This window comes from Phocoena sinus, chromosome 11, assembly GCF_008692025.1.
Source record: "Phocoena sinus isolate mPhoSin1 chromosome 11, mPhoSin1.pri, whole genome shotgun sequence".
NCBI lineage: Eukaryota > Metazoa > Chordata > Mammalia > Artiodactyla > Phocoenidae > Phocoena > Phocoena sinus.
This window is the reverse complement of record NC_045773.1, coordinates 36,660,291-36,670,458: the sequence shown is the minus strand read 5'-3', so window position 1 is coordinate 36,670,458 and position 10,168 is coordinate 36,660,291. Positions and strand designations below refer to the sequence as shown.

The 10,168-nt window shown below is 54.7% G+C and overlaps 1 protein-coding gene across 3 annotated transcripts; it reads left to right on the top strand.

The window, feature by feature from the left end:
- Window positions 1-1,706: 1,706 nt before the first annotated feature.
- Window positions 1,707-6,931, top strand: PPM1M (protein phosphatase, Mg2+/Mn2+ dependent 1M). Of its 3 annotated transcripts, none has more exons than XM_032650073.1 (10): window positions 1,736-2,424; window positions 3,105-3,228; window positions 3,382-3,636; window positions 4,092-4,204; window positions 4,581-4,665; window positions 4,755-4,873; window positions 5,038-5,101; window positions 5,330-5,437; window positions 5,550-5,698; window positions 6,034-6,931. In XM_032650073.1, the coding sequence occupies exons 1-10, from the start codon at window positions 2,201-2,203 to the stop codon at window positions 6,176-6,178; spliced, it is 1,386 nt and encodes a 461-aa protein (XP_032505964.1). In that variant the 5' UTR covers window positions 1,736-2,200; the 3' UTR covers window positions 6,179-6,931. The 3 variants fall into 3 exon arrangements, with proteins under 3 accessions (XP_032505965.1, XP_032505964.1, XP_032505966.1); XM_032650075.1 differs by lacking the exon at window positions 1,736-2,424 and adding an exon at window positions 2,461-2,686; XM_032650074.1 differs by lacking the exon at window positions 5,330-5,437 and having other exon boundaries at window positions 1,707-2,424.
- The last annotated feature ends 3,237 nt before the right edge of the window (window positions 6,932-10,168 follow it).

Sequence of the window (10,168 nt, the reverse complement as noted above, 5' to 3'; positions counted from 1 at the left end):
CACATATCGCGGAGCAGCTAGGCCTGTGAGCCATGGCTGCTGAGCCTGCATGTCTGGAGCCTGTGCTCTGCAACAGGAGAGGCCACAACAGTGAGAGGCCCGCGTACCGCAAAAAACAAAAAACAAAAACAACAAAAAAAGGCAGAATACAAACCCTTTCAGAATTGCAAGGACCCAGAAAATTACCAGGACCCAGTCATCCTTTCTTGGAAAGTTGTTAGAGGATGTGCTTCAGCAAAATGACGGAGTAAACCAAGAGAGCCAGGCTTGGGATCCAGGCAAGAGCAGAGGCTCCCAGGAGCCTAGGGAGCCAGAGGAGCCTTGGTAGCACTGGAGGAACACTTAGGTCAGCTTGGAACAGGGAGGATGGGATTGCCATAAGGCTCCACATGGCTCTGAAAACTTAAAATAGTTAAGCTGGGCAACAGACCACCTGTGACACCTGGCTGCCAGGAGCTTCTCTGAATACACCTAGAGGACAAGATCTTCATCTACCCAGGGGAGTCCAAGATGGTGAGTTTGGGGAATAAACTGTGTTTGCATTGTTTCCTCTAGTTTTAGACTTTAACAGCTTCTGAGCCATTGGCTGGTGGGATGAGGAGGTTACCCCACTGATAGAATTGGGTTTGCCCCACTCTGGGTCCCTGGTCCATTTCTGTCCTGATGACAGGTTGTAGCTTAGGTGTCCTTTGGAAAGCTTTCTCTGACTTCTCCCCCTCCCCCTTGCCAGCTGGATCAAGCACCATCCACCAGGACTTCCACCATCACTGCAGGGGAGCTCATTTCCATTAGTACTGTACTCCTGTGCCTAGTGCTTGGGGCCTGACACACATGGTGGGGTCAGTAAATTAGCTCCCAGGCTACCCTGGAACTGAGTCATTTGAGGGAGGGGCTGTTGGGCACAGCTCCCTGCCCCAGGAACCTTCTTCCTTGGGTGGAGGGAACTCCCAATGGGGCAAGGCTGGCCTCCTGGAGGAAGTAAGGCCTAGTGAGCATATGCTGGGCTTGGGTGTGGAGGCGAAGGTAGGGACTCCTCCTGCAGCCCTCCCTGGGCCCTGGGCTGTGGGGCCTCAGGGGCTTTGGTTGTCAAGCCTGCCTTCCTGGAGGAGGGAAGGGGAAGAGAAATACCCTCTGGGGGTTCTGAGTCAGCTGCACTGTCATAATGGAAACAGCACAGCCCTGGGTGTCAGGACACTTCCCCTCTGTGGGCCTCAGAGTCCCCCTCGTTATGAGATGGAAATAACAGTCCTGCATAGGGAGTTGGGCTTCAGTGACAGAGGGTGACAAAGCCCTCTGTTAACGTGCTGCTGACCCCGCTGACCCAGTGGTGGTAGGTAACCAGGAGTTAAGAGGCTGCAACATCTTGCCTCCAACCCAGATGAAAGTCTTTCACTTCCCTTAGGCGCAAGTCTGAACTCTGACCAGTTGGAGTCTTTTGGGGACCATGGATTCCTTTTGTCCATCAGTCACTTGCACTCTAGTGAGGCCCCTGCTGTCTGTCTAGAGAGGACATCTTGATTGGAGGGGCAGCTGTTTAGGAGACCTGGCCTTGAGGGCGGGAGAGCTGCTTCTCAGGATAAAGGAAGGCCAGGGTGACCACCAAGCCCCATCTGGGAGTGGAGGGTGCCAGGCCGAGTGGGTAGGCATGGAGGTCTCCTGAGGGAACACTGGGCTCTGAGGCTCTTACTCAATGTGTCAATCTGACACCTCCAAGGACATCTTGTTCCCATCTTGCCCTTGCGTAACGTCCGGGCCCAGCAAGAAGAGGCCTGAGGCTCTGCCATGGACACTGATCCAGCCCGGAGGCCCAGGTGTGCTCTCATTGACCCCTACAGCCTCCCTGGGTAGGAAGGAGGGACTTTTCCCTCTCAAAGACTCGTGCCCCTTACGTGTGGGTGAATGTCAGCCTGCTCAGGTTCCTGTGTGAGCCGGGCCAGCGTCTTCGTCTATCTAGGCCTCAGTGTTCTTGCCTGTAAAGTGGGGTTGATAACAGCGTTGGCTGATTAGGAGGCTTGAGGAGCCGGATGGCACCCAGGCCGCCCACAGACTCCGGGGCGGCGGGAGGTTGGGGTTTGGGGGCGTCACCGCCCAGCCGGCCCCGCCCCGCCCCGGCCCGCTTCCTCCTCCCGGGTCGGGCGGGCGGTGCCGTCGGCCCAGCCTTCTGCCCGGCGCCCCGCGGGCAGCCCCGGGCCGCTGCGCCATGTCCGCCAACTGGTTCCGGCGCCGCTTCCTGCCGGGGGGTCCGCTCCCCGCGCCGCGGCCGCCCCGGCCCCGCGCCAGCCCCGTGCCCTACCGGCGGCCCCGCTTCCTGCGCGGCTCAGGCTCCAGCCCCGGCACCGCCGACGCCTCGTGCCGCCCGGACGCCCGGCCAGTGCGCAGCCCGGTGCGGGGCCGCGCGCTGCCCTGGAACGCAGGCTACGCCGAGTGAGTGCCCGGCCCCGAGCGGCCCCCCTGCCCCCGAGACTCCCCGCTCCCTGCGACTTTCAATCCTGAGGCCCCGACCCCCACCCTGTGATCCTGCCTGGGGTCCCGTGCTGACTGAGAAAACAGGCCAAGCTGAGTGAAGGATCCCGCCTCCCCAACCTTGTGGATATCTCCCTCTTGTCGGCACTTCCGCACTCTTGACAACCTCCCCTATTCCACCTCAGGTCGGGAAGGACCTGCCCCCCTGGGGCTTTCAAAAGAGGTAGGGACCCTGGGTAGAATTCCAGCGTTCTGGGCTTTGGAGACTCCTCCCCCCCACCCCCCTACACACACATCTCACCCTGGGTTATGGCCTGTGCAGCATTGGACAGGGATTCTGGCTGAGGTGGGACAGGGGGTAGGCAAGGAAGCCCCACACCTCCGCAGGCCGACTTGCCCTTACCTCCCGGCCCAGGTCAGCAGGTAAGCTCCAGATGGGCTGGGCCCTGAGTTTGGCTTTAGCTGTGACGTTACTGAACAGTTAGCAAATTTCCAGCATTTGTTTGTCCAGGTGTGTGTCAGGGACGGCATGGGGGCTGTTACTCGAGGGAGGGTTCCTCTCTGTGTTCCAAATCTGTTCTCTGTGCCCATGGGGGCATAGGTGTGTCCCTAAAGGGTCACTGATCACTTCCTGGCCTCAGGATCATCAATGCAGAGAAATCTGAATTCAATGAGGATCAGGCGGCCTGTGGGAAGCTGTGCATCCGGAGATTTGAGTTTGGGGTTGAAGAGGACCAGGAATGGCTGACCTTGTGCCCAGAGGAGGTGAGTACAGCTGGACCTGAGCCCCTTTTACAGGCTGGGGCCAAGATTGGGGCCAGGACTGTAGACTGAGGTTCTTGCCCTAGTGCCCTACATTCAGCCAGGGGACATCTGGGGAGGCCAGGCAGAGCCTGACGCCAAGCCCTTCCTGTGCAGTTCCTGACAGGTCATTACTGGGCACTGTTTGATGGTCACGGTGGTCCAGCTGCAGCTATCCTGGCTGCCAACACCCTGCACTCCTGCCTACGCCAGCAGCTGGAGGCCGTGGTAGAGGGCATGGTGGCCACTCAGCCCCCCATGCACCTCAGCGGCCACTGCATCCGCCCTAGTGACCCCCAGTTTGTGGAAGAAAAGGGCATTAGGGCAGAAGACTTGGTGGTCGGGGCTCTGGAGAGTGCCTTCCAGGAGTGTGTGAGTGTGACCTTTGGCTGGGAAAGGAGGGCAGGTTTTACCCTCAGGGACCTGAGGGACTCTGGGTTGTGGGGTGTCCCTGCACATGATGGTGATCACCCTGGATCTTTGGATTGGGAGGACAAGATTGGGTTGGTTGGTTTGTTACTAAACAGTTATCATAACCCCACCCATTTATCCAGCGCCTACTATATGCTAGGTGCTTTTACCTGTATCATCTTGTTGCACACCCTGTTGGTCCTTGGTTTCCCTTCCTCACTGTTTTGAATAGGACTTCTCTACCTCCAAAGGGATATGTCTAGATCTCCTGACCACAGGGATCTTGGAGTCATAGCTAGACTTTGCACTGGGACTGCCACGCTTGCTAGTGGGGAAGTAAACTGTAGGGTGAGGGTTGGGGACAGTGGTATGCTGGCAGTACAAGCAGCAGCTAAAGTAGCCTTGGTTTGCTCCAGGATGAGGTGATTGGGCGAGAGCTGGAGGCCTCAGGCCAGGTGGGTGGCTGCACAGCCCTGGTGGCTGTGACCCTGCAAGGAAAGCTGTATGTGGCCAATGCTGGGGATAGCAGGTGAGTGAGCCCGGAGGGTGGGCAGGGTGGGGTGGGCAGAAAGGCAGCAGAGGCAGTGGGGACAGTGAAAGGGGGAAGTCGAGAGACAGAATTGGGGAAGATTGGCTGAATTGTGTACTTAGCATGTGTACTTAGCATGTGTTGAGTGTGAGGGCGGACAGCAGATGCCAGGGAGGGCAGAGACCTCAGGGGCCAGGCCAGATGGCTGCGGCTTTACCCTGCAGGCCTTAGGCAGTCATGGGGACCTTTGAGCAAGGGATTGTTATGGGCAGAACTGGCCCCTGGTGGTTGGAGAAGGGGCCGGCAGGAAGGAGGCTATGGGTAAGGATGGAGGCTGCCCCACAGACTTCTCCCTCTCCTCTAAAACCTCATCCAGGGCCATCTTGGTGCGGAGGGATGAGGTACGGCCCCTGAGCTCTGAATTCACCCCAGAGACTGAGCGGCAGCGGATCCAGCAGCTGGTAGGTGCCCTTGGCAGAGGGAGGCTGTGCAGCCCCAACTCCTGGGCCACCAGAGGGAGCCTGATCTGAGCATGGCCTCCCTATTCCAGGCCTTTCTCTACCCTGAGCTTCTGGCTGGTGAGTTCACCAGACTGGAGTTCCCTCGGCGACTGAAGGGGGATGACTTGGGGCAGAAGGTTTTGTTCAGGGATCACCACATGAGCGGCTGGTGAGCGAGGTGGGGTTGGGCGACACAGTGGGGAGAGCCCTGGGGTCCAGGCTCAGCTGTGTGGCCTGGGGCAGTCCCCTTCTACCTGGGCAGGGTGGGCCCTGTGTTGGGGGTGGTGAGGTGGTAAGTAGGGCCTGGGTTGATACTGGGTTTGCTCCTGGTAGGAGCTACAAGTGCGTGGAGCAGTCGGATCTCAAGTACCCACTGATTCATGGACAGGGTAGGCAGGTCAGTGAATGGCGCCTCCAAGAATCTGTCTTAAATTGCCCCCTGTAGAGGTGGGAGCTCATTTGTCCCTTGTGGGGAGCTTTGGCTGGGGTCCTAGGGACTGCTCCGAGGTCAGAGGATGTTTCTCCCTCAGCCCAGGCGCCCAGGGCCACAGTCCACCTCTTGTGTGCTTTACTTGTACATTTGCTGGGGCTGTTTGCTGTCACCTCATACCTCCCTTGTCTCCAGGCTCGGTTACTGGGAACACTGGCTGTCTCCCGGGGCCTAGGAGACCATCAGCTCAAAGTCCTGGACACAAATATTCAGCTCAAGCCCTTCTTGCTCTCTGTCCCACAGGTGAGGGGGCAATAGCCTACACCAGCTTCTATCTGCCCAGAAAGGCAGACTACGCAAGGTTGGCTGGAGCTGGGAAGGGAGCCAGTGAGGAAACCTTAGGCTTAACTTGCAGGTGACTGTGCTGGATATGGACCAGCTGGAGCCGCAGGAAGAGGATGTAGTTGTCATGGCGACTGATGGGCTCTGGGATGTCCTGTCCAATGAGCAGGTGGCACGGCTGGTGCGGAGCTTCCTCCCTGGCAACCGAGAGGACCCACACAGGTACTATAGCTGCTGGGGATCTGCCTGGGCCTGAGTTGGTGCCAGCAGAAACACCAAGAAGTCATGGCTGAGAAGACAACACTGCAGATGAGTCCGGCTAAGAACAGTTGGCCAGGACTAGAGCTATCTCAAGCTTCCTGGGGGTGACTGTGGGTCCCAAAAATCTCTGAGTCCAGACACCCATGGTCCAACCTGTGGCCTTCCCAGGCTTGTGGCTTGCTTGGCCCCACAGTTAAGACTGCATTGCTTGTCCAGCACTGTGCAAGTTCTCCCTGAGGGCTGGCCTTGCCTCTTTGCTCTGGCCCCGAAGTACATCTGCAGGATGGTCCCCACAGGTTCTCGGAGCTGGCCCAAATGCTGATACACAGCACACAGGGGAAGGACGACAGTCCCACACAGGAAGGGCAGGTGTCCTATGACGACGTCTCTGTGTTCGTGATTCCCTTGCACAACCAGGGCCAAGGGCGCAGTAGCCACTGAGGATTCAAACATCGCATCCCAGAACCACTTACGGGCCAGGTGCATTGTGAGCATCCACCATGGTCAACAGCAGGTCTGCCTGCCCCACCCCCAGACCCAAGCCCTGACCCCAACCCACTTCAAGGGAAGCATTTCTACAAGGCAGTCAGAACTGGAAGAACGCAGGGAGTCCAGCTCCCCAGGTCCCCCTTTGGCAGGCAGGGAAAGAGTGCTAATATCAATAATGTCTGGCAGAGTCACTTTACAACTTAGGAATCCATGTAAGCCTCCTCAGATAGGATCCGTAACAGCCCACTATATTACTCCCAGATGGGGACAGCTGGACTAAGGGCATTGGCCAAGGATGCCAGGAAGGGCAGACAGCCTGTGTTTGGATCCAGGTCTCTAATGCATGAATGTCAGGTTGTCTACTCAGACAACCCCCAAAGCCCATGCAGTGTCTTATGGGAAGCCTCGTATCTGCTAAACAGCCATCTTGAAGCAGCCCTTGGAGAGAGACCAGTTCAGGTCCTACCCTGCTCCCCTCCGTGGAGGAGAGGCACAGGCCCAGGGGCTAAAGTTGGGGGAGAACTAAGGGCCAAGAAGGAGCCCCAGAGTTGGCTGAGTAGTGAATGCCCCGATTACTGCTGCTGCCTCTAGCCCAGTCTCCCGATTGCTCCTCTCTGGCTCCAGCCCTGCCCTAGGCTGATGCCTCAACAACACCGTTTTGTTGTTCCCCATCACCTTCCTATTAAATGTTTGTGTGCAGAAGAACCCTTGTGAATCGTGAATTGCTGTATAGCTTGACATTACAGTATACCTTTTGCTTTTTCTTGTTCCCTTCTAAAAAAAATCACTCTTAGCCTTAGCTCCATCTTACAAGTTTGCCTATAGTCAGCATTGTGTTTTCTCTGTGGTGTCCCCAGTTCGCAGCTTGGGGTGAGCCCCAGTGAGAGAACTGCTGCCCAGGGAACAGAAACATCTGTGGGCTCTGGGCTTGAGGTATTGGAAGGGATGCCTTGTTTTTTTAAGGCAAATTATAGTGATTTTAGTATAAAGTTTATAGTAAATTTATAATAAAGCTAGATTTACCGACTGGAGACAGCAAGTCAGTTGGGGCTCCAGAGCTGGCTGTTTGATGAGTAGCTTAGTTCATGTTCCTCACAAGACTGTTTTTATCATCCAGCACTTGACAAGGCTCAAATGCTCAGTAAGTATTTGTTGAATTATTTGTTGAATTTCATGACCTCAGCCTTTCCTAACTCTTCCCTGGTCTACTCCTACTTTGGTCTACAATTGAGATTAATTCTTACCAGGCAACTCACAGCCCTAAACTGCAGCCAGAAAGGACAAGGGCCAGTAGGCCACAAAACTGATGGTTACTTGTTTATTTAACACAATGGGGAGACTTTCAGACCTCCTTTCCTGCCCATTAACTCATTTTAGACTCTACTTCCTGCATGTTCTCTAGGGAAGAGATACGAAAAACTACGAAACTACTCATTTTTTACCTAGTCATATTCCATAGCCCAGCACTTCTGGGCCTACATCTGTCCGCAGCTGGTCCTGAGAAAATGCAGTTGGCCCCAGAAGCTCTGGGCAGCCTCTCCAGGACTCTAATTAGGCAGCTGGCAAGAACAAGAGTGTGCCCTACCAGCCTGCAGTTTTACTTCCTCTTTCCTCAGCAGTCCCCACCCCCACCACTCACCTTCCTCCCCCCCCCACCCCAGCAAAGCGTAGGCAGTATCCTGTGCCTGCCAACCAATCACCCACATCAACTACTGAGCCTGCATGCCTCAAGTCTGCTTTGCTTTCCTTCTGATCTGGCCCACTGCCTGGTCTTGCTCCTCACACCACCAGGCTGAAACCCAGGGAGTGGGCAACAGTGGGTCTCTCAACTGCAAACAAGCCAAACTGACAGGAGTGACCACTGCAGGGGCAGCCACTGACTTACGTGTTCATGTCTCTCAGCAGAGCCAAACGCTGCAGTAGCCTTCCCACCAGGCCGTGAGGGGGGGACTCTTCCTGCTTGAGCAGTCGTGTTGAGAGCCTATGCATGGCCTACCACTCACAAGCCGGGATGCTCCCTCTGCTGACCTCTAGAGTCCTTGGCCAACCTCTAATGACCATGCGCAAAGTGGCAGGCCAAAGGTGTTGCAGCTGAGAATGCTACTAGTGAGTTATCAACTCACCAGCCAGGCAATGGGTTTACAAGCAAGTGCCCAGGCCTTCTGCCAGAACTGGTACAGGAGCCTCAAAGGCACCCCACTATCCTTGCCCCCCACAAACCAGGGCCTAGGAGGATTAACCTTATTCCAGCTAGAGGCTGCCAATCTGATCAAGGGTTGAGGTAACAGTGGGGGATGAAAGGCAGCCTGAGGTACATGCCAGATGCAGTCTTTGAGGATCTCAGGCCAGCCTTTTCCTGGTCACTCATTTCTGGCCCTATGGCTGCTTATTAGAACCTGGAGTTGAGGAGACCCAGGCTGCTATGCATTGAGAGCTGGATCTAGGGGTTCCTCCCACCAGCCCACAGGCCTTAGTCACCAGGGGCAGTCCCAGGGAGCCCAACAACCCATCCACACAGCATTACAATGAGTCCCAGTGTGAGCTAGGAGATCTAACAGGAGACAACCCACCCCCTCCCTCCAACTCTAGGAACCAGGCAAACAATGCTATGAAAACTCAATGGAAGAGGCTGCAGCCATAAAATTCTGTTTAAGACAGATAACATGGAAAAAACGTTTATATGTTAAGTACAAAAAGGACATAAAATTGTATATACAGTAGAATAACAACTATGTAAACACACCAAAAATCTATGCACAGAAATGTCTAGAGGAACACTAAACACCAAAAGATTAGCAGTGGTAACATTTTGGTGGCAAACTGATTCTTTTTAAAAGTCCCAGATTTTTCTTAATAAGCATTAATTATGATTGCAACGGTTTTCTTAAAAAAAAAAAAAAAAACCCCACTGGCTGGTGGTTGAGCAGTGCAATGTCACTGTCACATGTAAATCAGAGGCTTTGGCCCTGACTCTTGAGAGCGTGGTGCGCCCCCCACCCCCAGGAGAGCTTAAGCACCTCTGGCTCCTACTGAGGGTGTCCTGGCAGCCCTGGTGCTCCTCAGCCTCTCTGACCCACACTCTTTTCTCCCTTAATTCTGCCTTTTCCCACTACCACATCATCTTCAGTCACTTCCAGCTGCATCCTTCCCTCTCCTTCCCAACTCAGGAGCCAGCTCTGCAGCCACAGGTCCCCATAAATAGAAGCAGTGCAGTGCAGTGCATATTTTCAAAGGACATGGTGCCTCAGCTTTGGACACACAGGAACTCAATACAAATCATTTTCCTGCTGATAGACAAGTCATGGTGGCTGCTCTGGGTACAGATATGTTAATTATGCAGGCTTTCTTATTAACCTGTAGTTCCAAGTACTTTCTCTGAACAGTTATTCCTACCATGAATTTTCTATCCTGGAAAGCCAGGGGTGGGCAGTAACAGCTCAGATCACTTGGTTTCTACAAGTCCCTCCACGCTGAGAATGCAGAGCTATACGGTGTGTGGCACCTCAGAAGCTGCAGATTCCAGCCTATGTCTGGGAAAGACGTATGCCCCTTGCTTTTAAGGTTATGGAACAAGCCAAAAAGTAACTGCTAAAAAAGCAAAACAAAACAGTAATTGCTAGCAATTCACAGCCTATTCCTGCTGCTGAACAGAGGCAGTAATGGCTTGCTTTCCCCACTAGCAGCTAGGTACTCTTGGGCAAGTCAAACATAACCTTGTTGAGCCTGTTTCTGGATCTGCAGGGAATGTGTTACTTGCTTAGATGTTTGGGAACTTAGTGAAATAATATGCCACTTGTCCTGCTCTAAGAAGGCCATGCAGGGGAAAAGGCAATGAGCTACGTGCAGGTCAACTCAACCCCAATCAGGAATCCTCCCTCTCCCAGGAGAAGGCAAGGAAAAGAAGTTAAGAAAGCAGACATACCAGGTAAACAGGAGTGACCT